The sequence below is a fragment of the Vicugna pacos genome, unplaced genomic scaffold (assembly GCF_048564905.1).
Source record: "Vicugna pacos unplaced genomic scaffold, VicPac4 scaffold_128, whole genome shotgun sequence".
Taxonomy (NCBI): Eukaryota; Metazoa; Chordata; class Mammalia; order Artiodactyla; family Camelidae; genus Vicugna; species Vicugna pacos.
The window spans coordinates 252607-280400 of NW_027328808.1; the positions used below are offsets into that span (position 1 = coordinate 252607).

The following is a 27794-nucleotide window of genomic DNA, read 5'->3' on the forward strand; positions in this document are numbered from 1 at the left end:
TCTTACTACCACATGGGAATCTACATTACATCTCAAAATTAAAAGTCTAATATTTTAAAGAGGTTATCGAGGTTAGGTGAGCTCACTGTCTCAAATAAGGAACACACAGTACAAATAGGACAATGCCCAGCCCATGAGATACACTCAGTTAACATTCCCACTGAGCCCACTAGTCCCTCCAACTTCAGAGCAAGAGGATGGGTCCTCGTGGCAACAGGCCACAGCACCTGAAGCTAACAAAGCTAATGGTGTCCACTTAAAAGAGCCCCTGTCACCACCCTTGTTCTAATTTTCTATTTGTAATTTTTTTCTTTTCATTAAATTGGAACTCCAAATTGCATAGAATTCTTACCAGATATCATGATGGCAGCCCTTCAAAACCTGACCACAGAGATCATGATGGCAGCCCTTCTTGGTGAAACAATAAAATGAAAAGCCATTTCCACAAGACCTCTGTGTAAATCTACTAGGGAACTTCATCCTGGACTGAGGAAGAGGACTGGGGAGTAGGGGGTAAACTGGGACACGGAGAAATATGGGCCACCTGTCCCACAATGGACTTTAGACTCACCCTCACCCTCCAGGAACTTCTAAATACACACAGACAGAGTGCTATGGACAAGAATTTTTTTTTAAACAAATCCCTGAATCCCTAGCAGATCTTGTTTCTACCGAGACACAAATGTCTTATTTGTATAATGTTTCACAGAAGCCTTAAAATATTATCACCCCAACTTGACACATCAAGAAACTGAGGTAGAGAAGTTTATCACATTCTACAAGATTAGAGAGAGGCCACGTCAGACACCGTATTTAAATCCAAGTCCCTGCTCCGTTGCTCACACTAGAAAGTGTCACATACTGCCTCTTTCCTGCCCTCTCCCTGCAATAAATCTCTGAAGAGTCTTTTCTGTGTCACCTGCAATCAAAATCACATCAATTTTTCACAAAGAGCTATGTCACTCCTTGGAGGACATACCAAAATCTAAAGGGTTGGGTTGAGAGGAGATATTTGCATTTTCTGTTTCTCAAAGGAAACATGGCTTTAAAAGAAACTGAAAAGTATTTATCTAGTCTAAGTGCTCATTGTGCACAGAAAGAAACGGAGGCTCAGAGGAGAAGAGGAAAGGGCGTTATTAACAAATATTGCCTCAGTGCAGCACCAAGCCAGCCCTGGGCACTTCTGGGGGAGGATCTGGAAGGCCCAGGAGAATGAGTGTTAGAAAATAGAAAGAGAAGAAGAATATAAGGCCCCGTCTCTACACCACCATACCATGAATTTCCACCAAATTACCCAGTATGGGTGCAGCCAATAGTAAGGTTGTCTAAACAGGTTATTGAAACCTGGAATTCTCAACCATAGTGGAAATTCCAGCATTTACTGTGCTTTTTTCCCAGTTCAATCATCAATTCAGTGGGCATTCTGTACCAGGGACTACACGAGACCTGGAGTTCTCCCAAATAAAGATCTCTATTACCACGTGTGCAAACCACATAAAGGCAACCAGAAGAAAAGCGCCCACAGATAAGATGGAATTACTGAAACTGAAAGCAGCCAAAGAGCATATATTACTAGGAAAAATGGTGCTCCTATAAATGGACTCATGGACATAGAAAGCAAACTGTATTTAGCAGGCAGGAAAGGAGGGATTAACAGATACAAATTAGTAAATATAAAATAAATGACAAGGACCTGCTATATAACACAGGGAACTATATTCAATTTCTTGTAATGAGTTATACTAAAAACAATCTAAAACATATGTATATACATATGCATATGTTTATAACTGAATCTCTGCTGTACACCTGAAACTAACATTGTAAATTGACTACACTTAAATAAAAAATAATTTAAAAAATAAGTAAAAATAAAAGCAACGCCATTAAGAAAAAATAAAAGAACACTCTAATCCCCTTAGCTGTAGGTGGTGGAGAATTCTGGTTGTAAACACCAAGTCCACTGGATCACTCCAGCAATGGCTGTCACTCTTTCTGACCATCAGAGAGTCACTTGCTTCACTGAGGTTTCTTTTCTCTTCTGTGAAAGGCTACAGCTGCAACTAACGATGTATAGAATCTCATCATTCACAAGCCCAACAAGTAGTGAGGACTTCCCATGGGCCAGGCTCTGGACAGAGGAAAATATAGGGTCCGAAATATATTCATGGGTAGAAGAAGTTTGTGCCATAAAGACGTTAATTCTTCCTGTTTTGATAGACAGATTCATTGCAATTCTGATTAGAATTCCTACCAGATTTTTCTTGGAATGTAACAAGTGAATTTATGGTCAAGATTAGCCAAGAAATTTCTTTAGAACCACCACTGGGGAGGGGTGGATAGGTCATTAATTTCCACTGCTCTTTCTGAAGTGATAAAAACGTTCTGGAATAATAATGGTTGCACAACTGTGAATATGCTAAAAGCTGCTGAATTTTACCATTTAAATGGATGTACTTCATGGTGTGTGAACTATACCACAATAACGCTGTTATATGAAAAAATATTTCTTGACAAATATTTTTCTTTTTATACCACTAGTCTGTCCCACAATTTAAGAAAAACAAAAAACCAATACAAACCAAACTGTGCCAGGAGTTCTTTAGGACTGCAATATCCCTGGGTCTCCAAGGCCTCTGGTGATGCTGTTCCTGTTAACACACACTAGCTGGGCTGGGCTAGCTAGGGACTGTAACTATCTTTTTAAAATTGACTGTCACACGTTTCACCCTTGGAGAGGGAAGGAAGGAGGATATCACAGCTTCATGCCTTCAGCTCATTTTTAACAGAACCAAGCCCTGCTTTCACCACTGTTAATCCCTCTCACTATAAAAACACGTGACATCAACAAGCACCGCCATCATAACACCTGAAAGTGTTCAAGATACTTACCTGCGGCAGAAACACTGAGGGAGGAGACAGAAGCTTGCTCAGCACTGATGCTCCCTTTTCCCGACTCCACCAGGTGAAGCTGGGCGCTACAGCCAGAGGCTCAGTCCGGGGAGCAGCACACACGCCACTGAGCTGGTCCTGAGGGAGGGTGAAAGGGAAAGGAGGGCAGCCCTAGGGGGGAGGGAAAGGGGGGGTGCGGGCTGCAGCCCCGCTCGGAGGCCAGCCCCAGCCCCAGCCCAAGCCGCCCGCCCCGTCCGGGTGTGCAGACCCCGCCCGCCCGGGACACAGCCCGCCCAGTGGTGGGGACGGGTCGGCGGCCTAGGAGAGGAAGACCGGGAGGGGAGGACTCCCCGGCGGGAGAGGGGAAGCGGATGCCAGCCGCGGACTGAGGGGAGCCCGGCTGGGTCAAGAGGCGGCAGGGGCACACCTGGCCCTGGGCAGCTGTGGCCGGGGCGCCGGGGCAGGTGGCGCGGGCAGAGGGGTCTGGCCCGAGCAATCCAGCTGAACACACGCTGACTGGCGCCCTGGGGGGCTGTGACACGCCGACCGCCCTCCCGCAGCCGCCTCACCCCTTTCCCGATATCCCCTCACCTTGCACTTCCACAGCCAGAGGCCCCGGCCCCAGGCAGTAGCCAAAGGCCTACAGGGCGACAGAGCTGAGAAGCCATTGGGGCCGATCCCCGGCTCGGAGCTGGAGCTTCCAACCCGCGGTCCAGCTGGCAGCAACTGCGCATGCGCAGGAGGGCCAGCGATCCGCTCTGGGTCCTGAGAGAGAAGGGGAACCGAGGGAGGGAGAATAGGGGAGGAGGAGGGGAGGCGGGGAAAAGTGGAGGGAGACACATGGACAGGAGGAGCAGAGGGAAGGCAGTTATCTGGAATTGGGAGGGGAGTAACAGAGATGGGGAGAAAGCGTTTTACCTCTTGTGGCACCCCGAAGGAGGCAGCAGTCCTGCCTATACACCCTTCTCTTACCCGTCATTGCCCACAGCTCATATTTTACGTCCCTGGCCCAGCCCTCCAGCTAAGGTCTCTGCAGAAACCCTACGGGTATCATACCCGTTGCCCCCACAAGGAGCTAGGTTTACTGTTGCTCAGGGAACCAAGCACCCGCAGGTGTTGTTTCCCAGAACTACCTTGGGAAGAGTACATATTCCCCTTTTACACGCTGGGAAACAGGCAGGCACGATCTCTGCCTTAGCTCCACTGTCCCAAATGTTGGGCTGGCAGGGAGCGGGAGGTAAAATGTCAGAGCCCCAGAAGGAGCAGACTGCCTGAGTGTTGGTGTAGAGTCCCCATCCCTCCTGGGTAAACCACACCCCAACCTCGGGGAATAATCAAGGGCTCACCGTAGGCCCCTGTGTGTGGGAGAGCTGCCCTCAGTCCCAGTGTCCAACTTGCTAGGTAGGTAGAAGTGTTATTGAGTCCAAATTCATTCTCCTCAGTGCAGGACAGGCCAGTAAGTTGGGAGACCAAGTGTTGGGGCATGGAATAGCAAGTTTCTGTAGACCTAGATGGCAAACTAATGTCCTGGAAAACCATCTCCCCAAGTCAGAATTCAGGCTGCTTTCCTATGTGCTTGGTTTTTGCAAACTTCTTGGTGTAGGAATTCCTTCTTGTTAGAATCCTTTGTTCTTGCAGCTATCTCCCTGGGTCAGATCCCTGTAAACCTCCAACAAAACAAACGTTATTTTCTATTCTGCAACGTGTTATCTTTATATGATTGGAAAAGTGTTAAATACCCTTAAAGGTCAGAGCCTTCAGAATAGGCTCTCCTGTATATTTTAGGCTCTAGGCAACATTGTTTTACAAGCAAGAAGAAGCCTAGGAGACAGAGCACAGGGTTAAAGTCAAAGGAACAGATCTAATATGGAGTCAGATTTCTTCTTTTCTATTACTGTGGCAGAAGCCACTTGAGGATTTAAATCCCTTAAAGTTAAAAATAAGTAAAACTTTAAAGGAATTTACATACATTGGTGGGAACTTGCATAGCATATCTGGAAAAGCACACAAAGGATTGTAAACATTGGCATCTCCAGGGAGGCATGTAAGAACAGAGGATGAGGGAAAACTTCTTTCACTTGAGTATTTTTTGCTCTGTTTGAATTTTTTTAACCATATGCATATATTTCTTTTTCAGTTAAAATAAATGTGTAATGGAGCAAAGGAGTAACTAGCTCAGCAAATACAGCAGCCATAGACTCACTGAGTCATCATTTTCGATTTAAGCCAGGAAGCATTGATTGTCTCTCTCCTATGTGCCCAGTGCTGTTTTAAAACTCTTTTATATATTTTTTTAATAAAATAATAACATGCTATCCCTCACCCCTGCTCAGGGCTGGTGGGAAACCAACTGAGTTTTTATTGAGTTGTTTTCCAAGGAGTAGAGATGAGTTATAAACAGAACACAACTTCAGGGCAAAACAGGCGGACTGGTTTTCCAGCAGGCCAGATAGCGATGACGGGTTTTCAATAGAGGCGCACAGAGGCTGAGAGAGAAAGCCTCCAGGACCCTACAGAAAGCTGCCCACAGTGCCTTCTCCATGGCACTACTGAAATAGGAAAGAACAAATCTGACTCCATATTAGATCTGTTCCTTTGACTTTAAACCTGTGCCCTGTTTCCTAGGCTTAGTCTTGCTGTTTCTGCACCTTTTGTGAAACAATGTTGCCTAGATCCTGAAATATACAGGAGACCCTATTCTCAAGGCTCTGACTTTGAAGGATATTATCACTTTTCCATTCGTATAAAGATAACAAGATACAGAATAGAAAATAACATTTGCTTGTTGGAGGTTTACACGGATCTGACCCAGGTGAAGAGCTGCAAGAACAAAGGATTCTAACAACAAAGAATTCATACACCAAGTTTGCAACAACCAAGCATTCCCGCTTCCCCTTTTTAATATAAGAAGAGCCTGAATTCTGACTTGGGATGATGGTTCTCCAGGACATTGGTCTACCATCTTCTCCGCTGGCTTTACAAATTAAAGCCGCTATTTCTTGCCCCAAATCCTTGTCTCCTGATGTGTTGGCCTATAATGCACGAGTAGAACAAGCGTGGACTCGGAAACACAAACATACATTGAAAGTACGCATTTGGTATATTAAATGACCTGCTTCCACTCGTATTCCTGAGGTTTTCTTCTCTTGACCACTCCTACTATATTTATGAAAAACCTGTCATGTGGACACATTTCCTTCTCTAGCCACTACCCTTCCATGTAAAAACTGATGCCAAGAAGGCAATGGAAGTTGCTAGAAGGTATTACCTGGCCAAAAAAGAGCAGAAGTGGGTTCTGGCTGATGTTCAGGAGCAGGCCGTGGCACCTGACAAGATGTCATAAGTACGGATAGACAGCTGGGCACCAAAGGAGAAGCTTCTAAACTTCCATGAGGGAATTGTTGGATAGGAAGGAACAGTCCCAGACTATAGCTCTGATCCCACCACGAGCTTCCTGGGCAAGGCTGGGCAAGTCATTTAAATTCTCTAGACCCTTGCTGTCCAACACGGGAGCCACCAGCCACATGCAGGATTATGATGTTATTCTGTAGCCAGACAGAATTATAAATAAACACTTTATTGCAAAGGGTCAGCAGGTATAATATTTAAAAACATTTTTGGTTATCTTGCCCTAACAAGTTATTTTTGTATGTCTAGCTTTCTGTGGGTTGTAATGCCTGCAACTAATGTTTCCCTTACAGTGAGGTATTTTGAAATTATAAGTTACTGGACACAGTACACTCATATCACAGTTGAAAAAAAACTGATCTAAATAAGCAAGGTGATCTGACTTAGTAGTTATGAGCAGGGGCTCTGGGGCCAGCCTGCATAAGTATTAATTCTCACTCTCCCTCCAGGGAGTTCTGTGTGAATCTTGGACAAATTACTGTTGCTGTTGTTGTTGTTGTTGTCATTGTCATTGTTATTATTTGTGCCTCTTTTCCCTTACCTTTTAAATAGCGAGGAAAATGTAGACTCTATCCCCTACAGTGTTGGCAGGATTAAATGAGTAAACGTCTGTGCTGCCCACTTCCCTGGGTTTCAGCATTCTCCAGGCAATCAGTGCCAAACGCAGTGGCATTCTCCACTGTCTTCGTCAGTCTGGGATTCTGTAACAAATTACCGTGTGTCGGGTGGCTTAAACAACCAGCATATTCCTTATGGTTTGGAGGCTGAGGCTTTCAAGGTCAATGTATCTGGGAGAGGATTGCCAGCTCGAAGATGGCTGTCTTCCCACTATCTTCATGGCCCAGAGAGGAGAGAGAAGCAAGCACTTTGGGGCCCTGTATAAGAACACTAATACCATTCATGAGGGCAATACTCTCATGACCTCATTTTATCCTACTAATCACCTCCCAAAGGCCCCGCATCCTTATATCATCAACCTGGGAGATGAGGTTTCGACATATGGATTTTGAGGGGATGCATTCAGTCCACACATCGGCTAACTCTCCCAAACATGCAGTCATCAAACCTGTAGCTAATTTCAAAATAATGTTTATATCTCTCTGCCCATTTCCATTCCTACATCTACTAACACTGAAGCCCTGCTACATTTTATTTCTTATTTTCCTTGTAGAGGTTTAATTGATTCCTCTAACTCCAAGGATTCGCTCACTCCAGTCTGCTTGACAGCCCTGCCAGGTAGGACTTCCTTAAAACACCTTCCCACTTCACCTGGTTGTTTTTTAGGTGTAAATGTCAGAATTCTCTCCACACCCCATCCTAGACCTTTAATCCCTTACACTACCGCTCACTATGTTATTTTCCTATTACCACTGTAACAAATTCCATTAAGCTTAATAGCTTAAACCAGCACAGACTTATCAGCTTATGGCTGTGGATGTCAGAGATCCAACACAGTTCTCATTGGGATAAATTCAAGATACCAGCAGGGTTCCTTCCTTCTAGAGGGTCTAGAAGAGAATGTTTCCTTTTTTTTTTTCCAGTTTACAGAGGTCACCCACCTTCCTTAGCTTGTGCCCCTCAACTTCCTCCATTTTCATGGTCAGCAGCCTTTCTGAACATTGCTCCATCGCTACACCTCCCTCTGATTTTAAACTCAGCTGGGAAATATCCTCCAATTTAAGGACCCCTGTGATTACATTCAGCCCACCTGGACAATCCAGACTACTCACCCTATTGTCTCATCTCAGGATCCCCTTGTCCCATCCCACTCAGGCAGTATGTATGTGGCTGTGACATTCACCTTGTGTAACATTTCCTCATGAGCAATTTATGGTTCAAGGCACTTATAAGTGACTTTTTGTTTTTCTTCCTTATCCTTTCTACATTCAGTTTGTCTGTTGAGATTATATGAATCCTTTTTATTTGTGCCCCTGCACTAATCTATAATAATGTATCATGGGTTTAAAGGCTAACTAATAGACAATTTAGGAGACAGAAATCCTCTAAGATTTTTAATCCTAAAATATCTGTCATCCCTTTTGCCATGTACAGTAACATGTCACAGGTGGCTACCCTGTGGCCGGGGAGGGACATGATTCTGCCATCACACTCCCCTCATTCTTACCAATGTGCTGATCAACTAACCAAGGATCTATGCTCTCCAACTCACTCACTTCCTCCTCCTTTGCATTGACTATCCTGTTCCCACCGCTTCCTTCATTCACCACATCAGGATTTCATGACCACATTCTCCCCTAAATGAAATGGGTATCTTGCATCTAATGCCTGACAGCTGTTCTTATTGTACATGCACACACTGACCTACACATAATCCCGTCCATCTCTTTATTTTCCTAGAATCTTCCAGAAGAATCAGTTCCATGATGATAATGATGATACTGACAATGATGACAGGGGCCTCTCAAGGATTCTGATAAAGAGGGAATCGATAAAGGGAGGGAATCATTGCAAAATTGCCCCAGAAACAGGCTTAAAGGTAAATAACTCTTATAGTGTTTAATGAAATTGACTAATATTTAACTATTTTTAAGACTTTATATCACTGAATTTAAAATTTTAACGGGAATTTTCATTCACCACTAACCAAGATTCAACTCTGGGACCAAAATCTAAGGATTTCTGTCTTCTAAAAAATTGTCCACTAGCCTTTTAAACACGTGATCCTTTTAAAAAGTTTAGTGCTGGGCTGAAAATAAGCAGGATTCATATAATCTCACGAGACACAGTGAATGTGGAAAGACTAAGAAATAAAAATAAAAAGCCATTCATAACGTCTTGAACTTTACGTTGCTCACAGGGGAAAATGTTTGCCAATGTGTCACATCAACATGACGACTGAGTGGGATGGGGAAGCTGATCTTCCTCATCAGTCATTTATGCTGATTTGTTAGATGCCAAAACAGTTTCCTCATTGAAATTGCTTCTAACAAGTATGGAAGAATTTAGGTTCTACCAAAAGCAGGCTGAACATTTTCCCCTGCTTTCAGGTCTCTGGACTGAATGTCCCCACAAGAAGGACATGATTATGTTTCATAGGGAAGTCTTCCTGAGAAGCAACAGGCTTTTCTAGGGCAGAACTGCAGGGCCCCCCATGGAGGGCTGGAGGAGGTCTAGAGGGGACACTGGAAAAACAGCAGGAGTGAATTCAGATACTGCTGCTCAGGTCGCCAAAGACAGCATTGCTATCTCTAAGGATATGACATTCTCCCAAATTTTCCATGAGTGAAGGAGCCTGTGAACACTAAGCAGGTTGTTAAGACACAGCAGCACATAATTTGCGTGACAACACAATTAGAGTATGATTTGATATTTGGAAAATAACTAGCCCATTGTTCTTTGAAACTGCAGCAGTAGCAATAGAAATAAAAAAGACTGAGCCGTCTTGGAGACAACAATCAATAAACAATTCTAAATCTGCAGAATTCCTTGACAATATTCAAGCAATGAGCTAGATGTGTGCTGCAGATACCTCTTACTGCAGGGCTCACTCCTGCAAAGCATAGAACTAGTTTCTCAGCACACAGAGGGAACCAAGTCAAGATTCCTAATCTTTTGAGATTTACTAAATGGCTGGAAAGATCAGACAAGTACATACAGGCAAATATGATTAAATGGAATCAAATAATATCAAATGTGATTTGAGCACAGACGAAAGAGAAATTCCTTTCACCTGGGATCTAGAGAGACTTCTTCAGAAAATGTGGCTCTGGAGACGGCCAAAGACATGGGTGGAATTTTGGCAGAACAGGATGTAAGGAATTTAAAAACTTATTCTATAATTCATATAAAAATTCAAAGGATCCCAAAAATCCAAAACAACTTTGAACAAGAAAAACAATGTTGGAAGACTTGCACTATCTGATTTTCAAACTTTTTTTTAATAAAGCTACAGTAATCAGAAATTAGGGTGTTGGTGTAAAACAGGAAAATAGAATAATGGAACACAATAGAATGTTCAGAACTAAACCAAGACTTATACAGACAATTGATTCTCAAAAAGGATGCTGTGGAGAAAGGATCTTTTCAGCATGTAGTGCTGGAACAATTAGATAGTGATACGCAAAAAAAAAAAATGAACTTTGATTCACACCTCACAAAATATACAAAATTTACCTCAAAATGGATCATAGATCTTAATAGGAAATCTAAAACTATAAAACAGCTAGGAGAACAAGCATAGGCTTAAGCTTTATGGCCTTGGGTTTGGCAAATTTTTCTTTGCTATGACACCAAAAGTATCATCTATTTTAAAAAGAAACTGATAGAGTGAACTTTATGAACATGAAGACTCTTCAATGCTCTTCTAAACACTGCTAAGCAAATGAAAAGACAAGCCATAGACAGAAGCTATTTGCAGATCATATATCTGATAATGGTCTCTCTTTGTATCTGATCCAGAATAAAGAGGTTTCAAAATTCAATAATAATTCAAACACCTGAATGAATGAGGCCAGAAAACACACTTCAGTAAAGATATCCAGATGGATAATAAGCATATGAAAAGATGCTGATTAAAGGTGTCATTAATGATTAGAGAAATACTTTTAAAAACCACAGTGAGATACTAGTTCACATACATACTAGAATGAATACAGTTAGAAAGACTGACCTTACAAGGTGCTGGCAAGGAAGTAGAGCAACCAGAACTGATACACACCACGAGGAATTTACAATAGTACAACCATTTTGGAAAAGTCTTTAACAGATTCTTTTAAAAAGGTAAACACCTATGTACCATATAATCCAGACATTCCTCATCTGGTGCTTTAGAAAGGAAAAGCATATGTCCATACAAAGACTTATAACCAAATATTCACTGCTATTTTATTTATAATAGCACAAGTTGTAAATAACCCATGCATCCATCAAGAAGTAAATGCAGAAAGAAATGATGGTCTATACAAACACTGCTCACAATAAACTCTTCAGTAAAAACTCAGCACTAAACAATACTCTACTATAAGACAAATAAGCTATTAATACAGCAACACAGATGATTCTCAAAATAATTACACTGAATGAAAGAAGTCAGACAACATAGAGTAGATACTGCATGAATCCATTCATATAAGGATCTTGAAAATGCAAACCAATATGTTGTGATAGAAAGCAGATCAATGGTTCCCAGGGGAAGAGACGGGGAGGGAGGGAGGGACAAAAAAAGTCAGGAGAGAAGCTTTGTGGGTGATGGGTATGTTCACTGTCTTGAGTGTGGTCATGGTTCCTTGGGGATATTCTTACGTCAAAACATATTAAGCTGTACACTTTAAACGTGTGAAAATTATTTTGCCAAGTATACCTCAAAGCTGTTTTAAGAAAAAAGGCACTTTAGTCCTGATCCACCTCAGCGCCTGATTGGAGTGACATGATCAGTCCCTCACACTGTCTGCCTAACGGGAAGGTAGAAAAGCTCTCACGGAAGATAACATGGATTTTTCATTTGCAATGTCTGCCATGTAATAAAGAATTTCTAGACATGCAACATGTCCAGACTATATGACAGATAACATGAGAATAAGGAGCATTAGACAAAGGATGCAAACCCCAGGTGATGTAGGCATCAGAGTTACCAATAAAGGCTATAAAATACTTTTAATATATTCAAGAAAATAAGGAAATGATGGGAGAATAGATAACAGGGTAGAGACTTTCACCAGAGAAATATACTGGAATGTATTTTTAGGAAAAATCAAACTGATACTCTAGAACTGAAGCTTTCAGCTCTGGAAACAGGTAAACAGAGCTAATTAGGATCCCTTTTAAGTAAAACTTTCAGTAATTCTGGGTAAAATATAACAACAAAGTAACACAGAGCTAACTATGGAAAGAGAAGTTCCCTGATGACAATACAAAGAGGACACTTAAAGCCCAGAGTGGTCATCTTGTGAGCTGATGCCACCGCACCCTGGAGGGAAGGGGTTTTCATCTGCACATAAATAGGGATACAATGTCCATGTAGGAAAAAGGGTCCATACCAGATGTAGAAGACTCTTCCTCTATATCTATATAGTCAGAGACAGAGATGTAAAGTGGCAGCAGAGGTCACAGTGACACAGGGCCCTGGGCCAAGGAGTGTGAGCACCTCTGCAAGCTGGGAAAGGTAGGATGATGAATCCCTCCCAAGAGCCTAGGTGTGGAACTTAGCCTTGGCCACTCCTTGGTTTTAGCCCACTGACATTGACTTTGCACTACTGCACCCTAGAACAGTGAGAAGATGAATGTGTATTGCTTTAAGCCACTGAGTCTGTGGTCCTTTGTTACAACAGCAATAGGAAAGGAACTCAGGAACCAATATGAACTTGAACCACAGGCTGCCTTCTGTGCTGGCAGGGAGTCCTTTGTCTCTGATCCTGGGGGAGTGTCCTGTCCTCTGGCAGCATCCACAAACTACCTCATGCTAACTTGGCAGTTTGCAGAGGGTTAAATCTTATCCCTGCACAGTTCTTGATATTTAGTTAATAAAAATGATGGTGTCATCATGGGTATTTTTCCATCTTTTAAATACCCTTCAGTCTTCTAATAAAGCTACTTCTAATTAAGAGACCATGTAAATAGTTTTCAATCTTCATAATAAATAACTGTGGTTTTATCTGGTTACTTAAATTATGAATAATAATGTTCACATTTGTAAAAGTTATTAAAATCAACATTGTTTAATGAAAATATCATTTCTTTTCGCATGAACATGTATTAACTACAAGAAATGTTCCATGCTTTCTTCTACGATTTACTGTTAGAGCCTTAAAGAATAATATTTTCCTCAAAAGATATTACGGCAAAGGGATTTCTTTTGGTGGAACTGTTCCGGCATCAAATCTGGTGCATGTCTCAGGCCACTGGCAACATAGAGATGATAGAAATTAGGAGGCATTATAAACACAGAATCATTTTTAAAGGAATTAAAAAAACTGGATGTGTGTAAACAAAGAATCAGAGAATATTCTGGTGAAATAAATGTATTTTTCAGCTTAAGCAAGACATGGGGTGAATAAATCTGAAATGAAAAAACCACCCAGAGATTAGCAGCGAGTCATGCATGCAGTGTGAATGATCAAAACCAAGTTGTTTCCAAACCAGTGTGCAGGCTTGATGCCTTCATGAATCAAATCTGTGTGGCACCAGGCCACCTCGAATACATGTTGATGAGGTATTTATAAGCCCTTCACCATCCCAAATCAAAGCCCACGCACGAGCCACAAGACCATCACCTACACATTTGGAAAACACACAACATGGTGAATAGCACTTTTCTTGTTCAGTAGCCGGTGGCAGCGAACTGTCAGCAGACAGAGATACAGGGACACAGAGGCACCTCCCCTCACTCAGCTGATAAACTTCCGTGCATCCCTGGGGACAGGATTGTCATAAAATGCACCATGGATTGATCCTCCTCCTAGGAAAGGAACCGTAGTGCTGTCATTAGGTTTGAGCAGGGGTGGGTGGAGGATCTCAGAAGAGTTGTTTCAGCACACCAATAGAATTCTTGGCCACCGTGACCACGAAAGACAAGTCCCCTGCCATCCCGGTAGGCACTTGGGCTCCTGACAAAAGCTGGGCTCAGTAAAGGGTTGAGTAGAAGGCACAGACCTGAGGGATGCCCCAGCAATAGGCAGGAGGTAGGGCCTGGTTTATACTGCTCTGGGTGTATCCCAGACTCATCCGAATACGAAATCAGAAATTTGCAAAACAGCAGAGCTGGGGTGGATCATCTACTCCAGACTCCTCACCTTACAGTTAAAAGGGTGGCAACCCTGACAGGCAAAGCAACGTGCTAAAGGCAGAGCGTGGAAGTGGCAGTGCCAGATGAAACGCAGCGTGCAACCCCCGTTCAAGGCCGCTGACTCTGACGACGGGGCCAAGGTTTCCAATGAGGAGAATAAGACAGTGTAAATACTTTGTTCCCCCTAAAACCCCAAATGTTTTTTAAAGGCACAAAAACTCACCTTAACTAGATCTCTTCTGAGGGGGCTCTCTTCTGCTTCTTCGTCTTTCTGTCTCCATTTCCCTCTCTCAGACACAAACACATTCAGTTTTGTGAAAGGGGACTTCCTTCCATACAAAGACAGACTTCACATCTTCAGAAAGATACCTGAGAAAGCACGTTTCTCAATTCAAGTCTTTGTGGGAGTTCTGGGCAACTGGCTTATTTTCTAGAACAATCGGTAGTTACAAAATCAGGAAATCATCTTCCACAAAGGCAGAGTTCTGGTCCGTGTTGATAAAGTTGGGGATGTCACATTTCATGAGTCTGTTCGGCTCCTCCTCTGGCCACCTGCTGCATCTGATGGCTTCCTGGAGCCGAATAACACTGTAAAGGGCTATGGTAGGGATACCAGCTTTGGCCTTGTCCAAGTGGTCCACTTCATTGATGTAGCAGTGAAAGAGGGACCTAGATTCGTCATTGCACTGCCAGAGAACACCTTGGGCAGCAGCGGTCTTCCAAAGTCTGACACAAAGCTGTTGAGTCTAAATCTCTTCTCGGGAGACTCTGCATTGCTACAAAGAAAACCAAAATAAAATATCGTTCACAGTGTAGCTCGGTGACCTGAAGAATCATAGTTTTTGCCATCTACTGAGAGTAAATCCCTGCACAGAGCATGCTGACATGCACTGGAATTGAAAGACATCACTTCTGAACACATACAATTAAACTCAAGGCAAAAGTCTAAAGTGAGGGCCCATGGACCATCCTAAAAAGACATCGTTCCCTGAGAATCCTCAATATTGGTGCCTCGCACACCAGTGTTTCTCCGTGGGACACTCAGATCTCTTCATCAGGATTCGTTAAAGTGCTTCTTAAAATGCAGAATCCTGGGGTGCACACCCTCAGAGTCTCCAGAGGTAGCGACTGGTAGTCTGTATTTTCATAGCCACCAGGATAACTAAACATGCTCAGGTTTAGCACCGCAGTCTACATCGGGTCACCTGAGCATCGACAATTCTGTCTCACGGGATGGGGGGTGCCATGTGTGTCAGGGTGCTGTCCTACCCATGTGTCTCCCCTGATTCTCAGAACTGACAGTGCTGCCCCATTGGGCACGAAATACCACCGTTTCACAATGCATACGCAGGGCGCCCGACTGAAAAACAATCAGTGATAGGAGAGGGGACAAAACTCAGCTTCCTGTTACCTTGTTTCACTTACTGTGGGACGAGTGATCAATTCAAGGGTAATAAATCAGTGAATGAGTGAATAACATGACTCGCGTTAGTCCCACGAGTGCCTGGAAGAGCAAGCCTGGGCACATTGAGAACCATAACAGCCCATCTACTTAAATGTCATCCTCCACAGATCTATGTAAAGGTTACTTCCACCCAGGCAGTGACTCCAGAAGGGCAAGAATCATGTATGAACACACTCTCAAATCCAGAACAGAACCTGACAACAATTAGGCTCTGGAGTCTGTGTTTAGCGAGTGTGGAATCTCAGTGATTCCAGCTCTTACACCTTGCCTTCCCATCCCACCACACACGATATGGCCCTTATGTCCAGTTCTCCCGGGGCTGGGGCCACGGAACCCATTTATAGGACTGGAAGAATCTGATCATTTAAACCATCCCCCAGATTATCATCAAGAGTCACCTGCATTTCAGGGATCAGTAATCCCAGAAGCTTTGCAGTTCAGGCAGCTGAGGGATTTTTATATCAGCTCTGTCTTCTACTGTGACTGCCTGGGTGACATCAGACAAGGAATTCTGAAAAGCCTGAACTTTTCCTTTCAGGAATAATCTAATTAACAAATCTCGTTGACCACTCAACAAATGTGATGTGAAGATCAATGATTTTACACAGGAGTACAACATTCACTAGGTCGTGGATTTAGAATCAGAGGAAAATCATTTTAGAAAGATTGACAGAATGTAGCTTTAATGCGAATTTAAGTATTCTTACCTTTCAGTAAATCATCTTCCCCTACTTATCACTTCACCCAAGTTTAAAAGATGTCTGAGAACAGGGATGAGAGTGCCAGCAATCTGAGACCCAATAACCTAAAATGTCACCTAGGAAAAAGAGGGGAGTAACACATTTTTAAAAAGCATGGTGAGGATGGCGGGGCCATCCCCAACCCCAGACTAAGAAGCTCTGAGTAATAGCTTTCCTGCCTGCCTGGGGCATCAGCTGATGTGAAAATCCACCCAGAAACCTCACTGTCCAGCAGCTCTTCCATAACACAGGCTACACTTTCTCAGAATTAAGAATTGCGTCCAGTAACCACTTCGCTGAAGAATAAAGACAAAGGAGAACAAGAGAGTTCTGCCCCTCCCAAGGGAGAGCCCAGACCTCGGGCTGCATGCACTGCGCCCACCTCCCTGGAGAAGAATAAACTGGAGAAGGGCATTCTGCGAAACTGGGGCAGCAAAGGTTGAGATGGGAACAAATTGACCAGCTGGCCAGGGACAGCCCCCTCCGTCGCTGCCTTGGCGGCTGCCTCAGCCCTCTCAGCCCATCCTGCCCACCTCCGGTGGCTAAGCTGTCAGGGAAATTGCTTTGCGATCTGGAGCAACAGAGGCTGCCCACAGGCCAATCTGCGGAAAAGATGGGCGCTAAACCCCCAGCTCCCGAGTGACAGGCTCCATACCCCCGCCAACACCCCGACGCCCCCGCACCCTACCGCAACCCCGGGGAAATATGACCCGAAGAAGTGTGACCTGGGAACGAGGGGCAGCAGAGGCCGCCCCCACGTCAGGCCTGCAGAGAGATTGGAGCTTATCCTCCAGCTCTCCAGGGGCAGCCCCTGTCCTCTCCACCTCCTGATCTCACCGCGCCCACCTTCCAGGAGCAGTCAGACCAGGTGTGGGGTGTCAGGCGAATCTTGCGCCAGAGAGGACGTCCCCAGGCCAGGTCAGGGGAGAGGAGAAGAAGTGGCCCCATTAGGCGGGGCAGCCGGCCGTCGCAACTGCCTCTGCCCCTCGACCACATCGGGCCCGTCTCCCAGGAGCAAGCTGACCTGGAGACGGGCATCCGGCTTCTTGGGCAGCAGAGGACGCCCCCAGGATTGGTCACGGGGAAGAGGAGAGCAAATTGACAGGCTCCGCGCTGCAGGTCTTCTACCCCCGCCATCGCCACCCCCGCACCTTAAAGGCACCGCCCAGGGCGCCCCTCCCCCAGCAGGCTGAGTGGGACAGGTGCGTCTGGTGACCTGGGGCAGGAGAGGCCACTCCCACACCAGGCCATCGGGGAGACGGGAGCCAATCCACCAGCTCCCCAAGGCAGCCCCTACCCCCGCAGCAGCCACCACTCTTGCCCATGATCTCACAGTGGCCTCCTCTAGGGAGCAGGCTGACCTGGAGATGGACGTCCGACGAACTTGGGACAACAGGGACCGCCCCCAGGGCAAACCATGGGGGGAAGTGGGAGCAAATGGACAAGTTCCATGGGAAAACCTGCCGCTGCTGCCACCACCCCCAAAGTACCAAGTCCAACTCCCGGGGTCAGGCCGACTAGGATACACGCGTCTCATAACACAGGGCAACAGCGACCGCCCCCAGGAAAAGACGCGGGGAAGATGGGAGCAAATGGTCCGCTCCCCCGCTGCAGGCCCCCGACCACCGCCACCCCTGCACCCTGACTACCCTGCCTCCCGCCCCCAGCAGGCAAAGTGGGACAGGGGTGTCCCGGGACCTGGAGCAGCAGAGGCCGCCTTCAGGCCACGCGGTGCAGACATGGAGCTAATCCACAGTCTCCTCCGGGGCAGCCTCCCTATGCCTGCAGCCACCACCTTACCAGCCCCCTGACCGCACCGCACCCATCTCCCAGGAGCAAGCTCACCTGGAGTCGGACCTGAGGCAAATCTCCGGCGGCAGACGTCGCCCCCAAGCCAGGCCGTGGGGGAGAGAAGAAATGGAGCAACTCCCTGGAACACATCCCCTGCCCCTGCCGCCTCCGCCGCCGCCTCCCAGGAGCAAGTTCATCTGGAGACCCGCGTCCCACCTCTAGGACAGCAGAAGCCGCCCCTGGCTCCGCCTCTGGGGAGAGCGGAGCGAATTGATCGGCTCCCCCGCGGCAGCCTCCCTCCCCCCGTGGGTCCCGCACCTTAACGGCCCCGCCCCCACTCCGCACTCAGCAAGCTGAGTGGGACAGGAGTGTCCGGCGACCTGGGGAAGAAGAGGCCGCTCCCAGGCCCAGCAGCCGGGACAAGGCAGCTATTCCACCCGTTCACCAGGGGTAGACCCGCTCCGCCCCTCTGCCGCTGCCACTGCCTTCTGACCTAACCGCCCCACCTCCCAGGAGCAAGCTTACCTGGAGTGCAACATCTGGCGAATCTCCGGCGGCCAAGCCCCACCCCAGGCCAGGCTGCAGGGAAGAGAAGAAATCGATCGGCTTGCCCGGGCAGCCTCCCAACCGCCACCGCCGCCGCCGCAGCCCAAAAGCATTGCAATAGCCTACCGGGGTCAGGCTGACTGCAAGGATGTGCACTTGCCTTCTTATCCTGGCCAGGTCCCTGAGCACCTCCCTGCATCCCTACACTCCCTGCACCTCTGCACCCCTGCTACTCTCTGCAATTCTGCATCCCTCCACCCCCACATCCCCTGAAATGCCTGCGCCCTCCACAGCCCCTGCACCCCTGTCACCAGTTACACTTTTGCACTGCTTACACTCCTGCACCCCTGCATGTCCCACACACCACCTCTTGGGCCTTTGGCAGAGTCTCTGCTGTTAGACCAATGCACAGTGACTCACTCTTTGCCAGTATATGATGCATCAGTGGACGTCAGGGGTTGCCTGCAGGAAGGTACATGTTCCTGGTCACTAGCCTGGGCCACTAGGGTGATCTCTGTGAGGTCACCCAGGACGGGTTCAGAGATGCTGTTCTCTGGGAAGAGAGGAGTTGAAACCGGTCTTGAGGGCAGAGCTGTGCTCACCAGGCCGTCCACGCTTCATGTTTTACACAGGGCTTCGGAGAAGTGAAATGGATCCGGCCAAGTAATACCGGCCTGCTGTGAGCCCACCTCAGTCCTGGGCTCTGAGTCAGACCGACTGGCTCCCTCAATCAGGGCCCAGTTTGGGCACCTGAATGGTCCCTTTGAGGCATCCCAACAGTTCTCAGGATGAAGTCTGGCTGCTTCCACCCCATGGCCCTCCCTCCTACTGTGCTGGCCTCAGGAAGGTTCCTTATATGGGGAAGAAGGCAGCCCACACCCTACCCCACCCCTCACCTTTCTCTAACCCAGGCTGGTGCTCTCTCTGCCCCTCAGAGTCTGGGAAGCCATCCCTCTTCAGTTATGTCCCTTCTGAGATGGACTTGCTTCCACTCAATTCTAGGCGAGGATGCACCATGGAATGCACTGGGTAAGAGAACCAAAATAAATAATTTCTTCTGTGAGGTTGTCTGTTTATCTACTGGGGCTGGGCTGTGTGTAGTTTGCTACAGCTATTGGTGTGAGAGGCTAAAACAGCCTGTGTGTCCTTGTTTTCATCTCCCCGCTGTCTTTGGGTTTTCCCTAGACACTCCTGAGACATTTACTTCTGTTAGTATTATTCCTGTTATTACACACGGGCCCTACTGACATGGAGGTAAGGTGTTGGGGGAGCGGGACAGAGCAGGGCATCTGCAGTCCTGTGATTAGTTCTCATTGAGCCTGTGCCCTGAGCTGTGACCTCCATAAGTGTGTCTCTTTCCCCCCACCCCAATTTGGGTGACACAGAAGGGATTTCCCTTCTCCCAGGTTGGTTAGGCTCTGGTAAAATAATTTCTCATTAAAAAAACAAACAAAAAACAACTTCCCCCAATGAAACAGAATGTTCTGGGTGTATTTCAATACAGTTATTTTCTCCTCTCCAGGCAGGAAGCATGAGGAGTTATCCTCTGACCTTCATTCTGAGAACAGGACACGGTCCTGGATGTAAAATACATGAAAAAGAGCATGGGGCCCCTCTGACTGGCCCCCTGGAGTTGTCACACTCTGATTTCCCCACACTGAGCCTCCTGCTGGCCTCAGGGACCTGTTAAATCTGCCTGCCCCCGGGGTTCTTACAAAAGCAGGTTCTGCCTTGGGAGCTGTGACTCTCCAAGCCTGCCCGCTGTTCCCTTTGCAACCTCTCTGGGTTGGAAGCAGCTTTCCCCCTCAGTCTTCTGGGATCTAAGAAGAGCAGTGGGTTTGCAGCTCCCTCAGATTTGGTGTTATTTTCAGGACAGGAGGAAGAACTTCTGAGCTCCACACGAGCTGGACCAGAGGCTGGAATCCTCCCTTCCTCTGCCACCGTGCAATCAGTGGCTGTGGTTCTAGCCGAGTTTCTGAAGATGTGGACTTAAACACACATATCCCAGCCCTCACAGGAGCACACAGTCCCATAAATCCCCCTAGTTTCCACTGGTAACTATGGAGCCGATGGGGACACGGGTTTCGGGACCACAGAGGCCTGACTGCACGACTTGCTCCGTGGCCTATTTACGTGGTTGCTCCGGGCCTTGTCTGAAGTGGCTTGTTTACCACACCTGGTACGTGGGAAACACAAAATAAGTACTAGAACCTTCACTTTTTCTCCCTCCAGGGCCTTCAAACGTAGAAAGTAATAAGTGAACTCAGACAGCCTAGTCACCACAATGAGGTCCGTCCAGCCTGGCTCTCCTGAGTGATGGGCACTGACTTGCACCTTAACTCGGAACAGTAGGGGAACTGCCTTCCTCTAACTGGGCCTCTCCCCACACCAGGCACGCCCGCAGCTCAGACGGGGCCAGCTCCCCAACTGAGGTGTGTGCTGGTGGCTTCAGTGTGACCTGGCCCTGCCGGGACATGAACCTGCAGTGAGTGAGGTGGAGGGTCGGGTGGAGGGGGGTCCCTTCTGGGGTGGCAGGGGGCCCGGTAGCACCCCTCCCAGCCTGGTGCCTGGGGCTCCCTAACACCTCCTACAGCTCCTGGGTTGGCTCCGGTCCTGGCCACTCCACACACCCTCCCAGTATCTTTTCATTATGTCCCTTTTCTGCTTTTATCAGCGAGAAGTGGCTTCTGTTGCTTGTTCAGTGAAACAGTACATCGGGAAACCAGACTACTTCTAGCATCAGTAAAATACCAACCTCGGTAAGCTCGCCGGGCAGACCGTGCAGCACAAAGGCCTGAACAGGGCTGTGCGAACGGCTTACGTGAAGGGTCCTCAGCATCTGTCTTCAGAGATACAGAAGCTGATGGTTCAGGTAAAACCTCAGGGTGGGATTGAGGAATCCAAAGCTGGTTGGTTTCAAAGGCTAACTGGTCAGACCAGACCCCTGAGCTGTGGTCAGAAGCCTGGCTCAACGTCACGCAGACTCAGCGCCCTAAGTGCCGGGTGGGGCTGGTGCTGTTCCCTTTGCAGGCTCTCGTTGGGGATTCACTGTAGCCCCTTAAATACAGCAGAAATTCCAACCCCATTAGCCCCCACCCTGAGTGTTCCATGACACAAATCCCGGGAGTGTTTAATTTTCATCTTTGTTTAGGAGGATGAAGGTGGTTCAAGAGAAGACATAAATTCACACTTAGTGACACAAGGTCACAGCCAGTACTTCCTCCACGGAGAGCTATGTGCTCCCACAGTGGTGGCTGGGGGCTGGGCAGAGACCCTCTGCTGGTCCCAGAGGGACTCGCTCATCTGGCCACAACTCATGGGTTGGACAGAAGATCCAGAGGGTGACAGAGCATCTTTCCTGGGAATTTGGAACTGACACATAGAAATCAAGTTCACTCATCTGGAGTTTGGCGGAGGGGAGGGGCGGTGGTTGGAAATCAAATGAAACCAGAGCATGAGAGAAACTTAGAAGTGAAAGAGCGAGAGACAGAGAGACTGAGCTTGTGAGAGCAAATAGTCAGAAAGAAGGCAAACAATCAGGGGACAGAAGAATTCCAGCTCCTGACTGTGTAGTCTGTCCCAGCCCATCAATGACCCCGCGAGATGTTTAATAACATTCCAGTTTTGCAGATTAGGAAACAGGCTGAAAGAGGTGGGGGCTGGGTTTGGGTGCACACAGTGCCACTGGACCCCACACTTCCCATTGCCTGAAGGCACCCTAATCCTCACTGGGACCCCTGTGGTCCCCTGACAGCCCAGCACCCTGATCAAAGGGACCCTGCGGGAGTGGGAACCCCTCTTGAGTGTGGAGAGTTCCCTGCCCCGAGATGTCATGCATCAGCAAGCTCCCGCTCACCCCAGGTTAACATCAGCCCAGCTGTACAGTCTCCCAACCCGCTTCCCTCCCTGCCAGGCACCCCCATCCTTACCACCGAGTGTACTGCAGGAATTCAGGCACAGGGATGCCCAAATCAACACGAGCCCATCGGCAATAGAAAAAGCAGACTCCCAGGCCCACCTGGGTTGCGAGGGGACAGAAGGTGTCCTCAACTTTCATGTGTCTAAGACAATCTTCTTCAGCTGGAGGTTCTAGAGAAAAATAAAAGGTCCAAAACATAGTTCGGTGAGGAATTCCTCCAAGGACCTGACTCCAGTGTCTACAACCATGTGTACCTACCCCCGGAATTGGGGTGAAGGTGGATTATTGATCAGCACAACCCCTGGTGGCCCAGCTCCTTGGCTTGGCTGCCCAGAGGGGGCTGGGGGAATGGGTAAGGCCAGGGCACTCAGGAAAAGCACAGAGGACCTGACCTCTCCCTTCTGCACTCGTAAACCCTTCCCCAAATCTCAAGGCATTGGACAGAGATCCGCCACAATAATGAGATGCTCCCATCTCTTCACTCACTCCTGTCGGTTCACTTACATGCTGAGCATCCACTGGGTCCCAGGACAAGACACATAGGATGGCTGATGGGACAGGCTTGGTCCTTCCCCCTGGAACCTGTTCAATCTGATCAAAGAATGATCACTTATAAAGAGTTTCTCAAAATTATACAGAGACCAAAGACCAACTGCAGAGTGAACCAAATTTAAAAATATATATGAAGATCCCCCAGTCTCCCCGCCTAAGGTTAACAGCATAAAGCAAAAGTTCTTGCCTTTAATCAGCAGGGAAGTTGTCACCCCCTCTCAGGTGGAAAGGAGAGTTATTCTTTGAGCACGTCACAGAAGTGCTCCATTGGATTGGACCAGGGCATCTACATTCATTCAGCAAATGTGTATAAGCTCCTACTACATACGGGAATCTCCTAACTAGACCGTTCCCAAGGCTCTCGGGCTTTATCAGTCAACAAAATAGACATGACTCCCCATCACTGGGGGCTCAGAATTTTAGCAGAGGAAACAGGCAGCATGTTGGGGTAGCAAGGGTTTGGATAAATTTTTAAAAAAGAGTGATATGAGCAAACTCGGGTGATGGCGGTGGGGTGGGAGGCAGGCAGGAGAGAATAAGGCAATCCTGGCAGATCTCACGGAGTAATGAACTTGAAGCAGAATAGATCCGGAGGAAGAAGGAAGAGCCGGAGCCAGAGGCCCCCAGAGTGAGGGGGAGAGTGTGGGCAGAGAGGCAGAGCACGCCGGGTCCTGAGGCCTTTGTGACGACTTTGGCTCCTAATGACATGGTGACCCGTTTAGTGAGTTTTGAGGGGAGGGGTGATGTAGTCCAACTTATGCTTTTGTGTTTGTGTTTTTTGGGGGGAAGTAATTTATTTATTTTAATGAATGTGCTGGTGATTGAACCCAGGATCTCAAGCATGCTAAGCATGCGCCCTACCACTGAGCAACACCCACCACCCCCAATGTATGTTTTTACAGGCTCCCTCTGACTCTGTGTGGATGAGAGATTGTAGGAAAGCAAAGATGGAAACAGAAGGCTATTGGTATCCAGGAAAGGCTGAAGGTGGCTCTTAGGAGGGCGGGGAGCAGAGAGCAGGTATTTAATTAAGACAGAATATCCAGAATTTTCTAACAAGCTGGATTTGCTGTCTGTGAGTGTAAAAGAAAGAGAGAGAAAGGACATGGTTCCAACATCTGGGCCTGGACAATGGGAGGGATGTCCTCTCCGGATGGGAAAGGGGATGGGAAAAGGTGGGGCTGAGCAGGTGGAAAGGGGCTGGTATCAGCTCAGTTCTTCAATGTCATGGTTAAGGGGTGTGTTACATATTGCCACAGAAGTGCCTAATAGGTAGAGGAATCTGTTTTCTTTTTCTTTTTAACATTTAAAAAATATAATTAAACATATTAATTGTATTATGTGAATGATTTGGGAATTTTGTTTCATGCCAAGTTATATGTTATATATAGCCAAATGGAGCATATATCAAAAAGGGGAGAAATGAGGGCTTTCACATAAACTGACTGTCCGTAACGTAGGTAAAATTTCAATAAAACCAGTCTTCAGGGCAAAAACCTCATCTCGGTGTTACATAAAAATAAATGAAAAACGACTATGTTGATGTACCATTATTTCATGTTACATAATAGCCCCAAACTAACAGTGTTTAACTATGAGGCTTGTAGAAATACTATTCGCTTTATTCACATAAATACAGAAGTGCAGAAATGTTCTAAGGTAGAATTAGCATCTTAGTGGAAATAATACATATTTGAGCATTTTACATGATATATATGTACTGATTCAAAATTTGGAAAAGTAATTTCATAGTAGAACATATGTATGAATGTGAAAGCAAGATGAATGAAAGGAAAAGAATGTGATGTGAGTCTCAGGGATAAAGGCTCAGATGGAAAGGGGAAATCAGGGAATTTTGGAGAAATCGAGAAATTGATGGCATGCCAATTTCCAAGGCTGGGTTGCTTCCACCAAAGGAATAGCAGAGAGAGAGAGGAGAGGCCCAGGAACCCACCCTGGGGAACACCCACAGTATATGTTTGGAAAAAACAGGAGACATTGGCAAAGGACCAGCCAGCAGGCCAAAAGCAGAAACAGACAGAGAGATGGGCTGGGGGTTGAGTGAAGCAGGAACACGGGGTAGGAGGGATGGAAGAGCTGGGTCAAATGCTGCCGAGGGGCCAAGCATGATGAGGAGTCAAAATTGACCACTATATTTAGCAACATGGGGTCACTGATGGCCTTGACAGGGCAGTTTCCATAGAGCGAGGGATCAGGCGAAAAGCCAGAATGGGTGTAAAAGGGGATGGCTCAAGAGAAGATGCAGACAGTGAGTTTAAACAACTCCTTAAAGATTTGCTGCAAAGACACAGGGTGGCAATTGGTGGGGGTGAATTAGGGTCAAGGAGTGCTGTTGGTTTAAGAGGATGGACGTTTATATACTGATGGTGCCAACTAGCAGGAGAACAAAATAGATGAGGCAGTGAAAGAGAGGATGGTTTTGGGAGTGACAACCCAGAGAAGATGGGAGGGATGGGGCCTCGGGGACTTTTGGAGGAACTGGCTTTCGATGCCACTTTTAATAAGCGGTGGGGCACCGAGAGTGAGGTCACAGACATCAGAAGGCGAGCGGATGTGCTGGGAGTTGCTTGTGAAATTTCTCTTCTGTTGGCTTGTTTGCTTGTTCAAAGTAGAAAACTAACCTTACCAGCTGAGGAACAAGGAGGAAGAAAGAGTTACTGGAGCCATGAGCAGAAGATAAGAAAGAGCCTTCCAGGGAGAATGGGACAGTAAAAAGGGCAGGGGGAGGCGGGGGAGTGCGCTCCCAGAAAGTTACATTTTCTCTTTGACGTCCCCAAATGTGTGACGTGTTATTACCCTTCCTGCTGTCTACAAAATAAAAATTAATTATGGTTCAGAGGAAATGCTATTTCATTCTAAGAGGCTGCCTGTTTCTCAGGAATGGTCATCTTAAACTGCAAATATTACAAACAATGTTGAAAAGATGAACCTGTGTACCTAAAATCCCCTATTTTCTATTAATCTGTTTACTACTTAGTTCCCCTATCAATAACACATAACAAATACTGCCATGATGGAGGTACACCGATGCTTAAAAGGAAATGAGATCTGTATCCTTTTGCTAAATTCCATGGCTTCCTTAATATGCAGTTCCACTTGGAATTTAGGAATGTCTGGTATAAGAAGTGAGAAACAGTTTGAGAAAATCCCGGCTCAGAATTATACATCACAACCACATCTCACAAGTATATACAGCCGTAAAAAAGTTTAAAAGCAAAACTCCGTAACTACTCTTAAAGACCTTTGCAAACCTGGGCCTGCCAAGATGTTTCCAAACTGGAAAGGAACTCCAATCTCTTGCCTGGTACCGGACCAGAGGCTGGCCAGCCTTTTCTGTAAAAGCAAGAGAGTAAATATTTTCAGTTTTGCAGATCATTTTGTTGTAACCATGCAGGTAGGCAATAAGAAAGCTAAGAGCACTGGGAGATAGGAAACAAACGGGCATGCCCACACTCTCCCTTCCACTCAGGGCAGCTTCTCTGTGGTGGGGAGCTTTGCCACAATCACTTGCTTCTTTTTTCCATTGGTTTCTTTGTTTCCACCTTACTGCTCGAGCTCAGAACTTCAGGTGGGCCTGGTCCTTCAGCATCCATGCAGAGAAGGCTGAGCGGGGTTGGGAACCCCACCTGATGGAGAAGAGAGATTACTGGGAGGGACATTGTGGAGGCCACCATGACACGAGACAATCACACCTTCCGGGGTGAAAGGGAACGAAGACAAGGGAAGGACACAGTAGTGGGACCCCTAGGTCGCCTGCCAGGCTTGTTCTCCCTCCACGGCAACCATGGGGGCCTGGGGGGTGTTGGGCTTCAGCTACGGTGATTAGGATGAAGGGACTCAATATAAAGGACCCTCCAACTCCTCACTAGGTTCCAAACGCAGCCCCTCTAAGTCCACCCTCTGAGTTTCTGGAACTCTGCTGGAAGAATACATGAGCAGGCCAGAACCAGAGCCCAAGCCAAACATGACAGGGGTCTCGTGGGGCTGTAACCCCATGCTCAGTGGTCGGGGACTCCTTGCAAATCTGCAGAAATCCCTGTTCCACTTCATTCCTGGGAGAAACCCCAGATCTCCTCCTGCTCTGTCTGTTCTTCTCTTGAGGCTATTGTCCTGGAGGGATGCTGAGTCCTTGAACCTGGTCCTCCAAACGTACATAAGCAGCCTGTTCAATAAAACAAATTATGCACTTTTTCACATTTGCCAGTTTTTTGATTCCAGAAAGGCTGTGGGACTCATTCTCACAGTCTCCTGTGCCCCCACCACATGGTGGCCCTCTGCTCATGTAAACACGATTTCCCACAACTGCACCCTGCCTCCCAGCTTGTCAGAGGGGAGTGTCCCACAAAGACACAGGTGTTTGTGAGGATCCTGTCCCCCAGCAGAAAACCTGCTCCTGGAGCCACGGTCAGGGATCTGGCCTCCTAAGCCGCTCAGCTCTAATTCAAAGCCTAAAGTGGGGGCCCCGAACATTGCTGAATGACTTTCTGAATCACCTGGACTGGAGGGGACTGATTTTCTTTCCAGGAATGGAGGTAGCGCAGCCTCCATTTTCAGGGCTGACCTTGACGATGGATCTAGTTCCCCCGACTGCAACACAGGAAGGAGTGGCCCTTCCATCCCACAGGTTGGAGACCCAACCCAAGGGAGTACTGAAGCAGTGCATTGCTGCCAGGTCCAGCATCCCTGCAGAGTGGCCTCTGCCCTTGAATGACCCCCTTC

The 27794-nt window shown here is 47.0% G+C and overlaps 1 protein-coding gene and 1 long non-coding RNA gene across 2 annotated transcripts in view; both read right to left on the reverse strand.

Moving 5' to 3' along the window:
* LOC140695059 (uncharacterized) overlaps window positions 1–4652 on the reverse strand; it is a 30872-nt gene extending 26220 nt beyond the window's left edge. Inside the window, exons 1-3 of the mRNA XM_072957997.1 lie at window positions 4239–4652; window positions 3484–3764; window positions 2893–3030 (exon numbers count right to left, since the gene is read on the reverse strand). Coding sequence (XP_072814098.1) covers window positions 2893–3030; window positions 3484–3764; window positions 4239–4431 — 612 coding nt within the window. The 5' untranslated portion in view covers window positions 4432–4652. The remainder of the gene's footprint in view (window positions 1–2892; window positions 3031–3483; window positions 3765–4238) is intronic.
* Window positions 4653–18091: 13439 nt separating this feature from the next.
* LOC140695060 (uncharacterized) lies at window positions 18092–26794 on the reverse strand. Its single transcript, XR_012070744.1, has 8 exons — window positions 26527–26794; window positions 26317–26408; window positions 23007–23093; window positions 22513–22672; window positions 19480–19608; window positions 19004–19136; window positions 18563–18616; window positions 18092–18288 (listed from the first exon to the last, which is right to left on the reverse strand). It is a non-coding gene; the product is annotated as an uncharacterized lncRNA (long non-coding RNA).
* Window positions 26795–27794: the final 1000 nt, after the last annotated feature.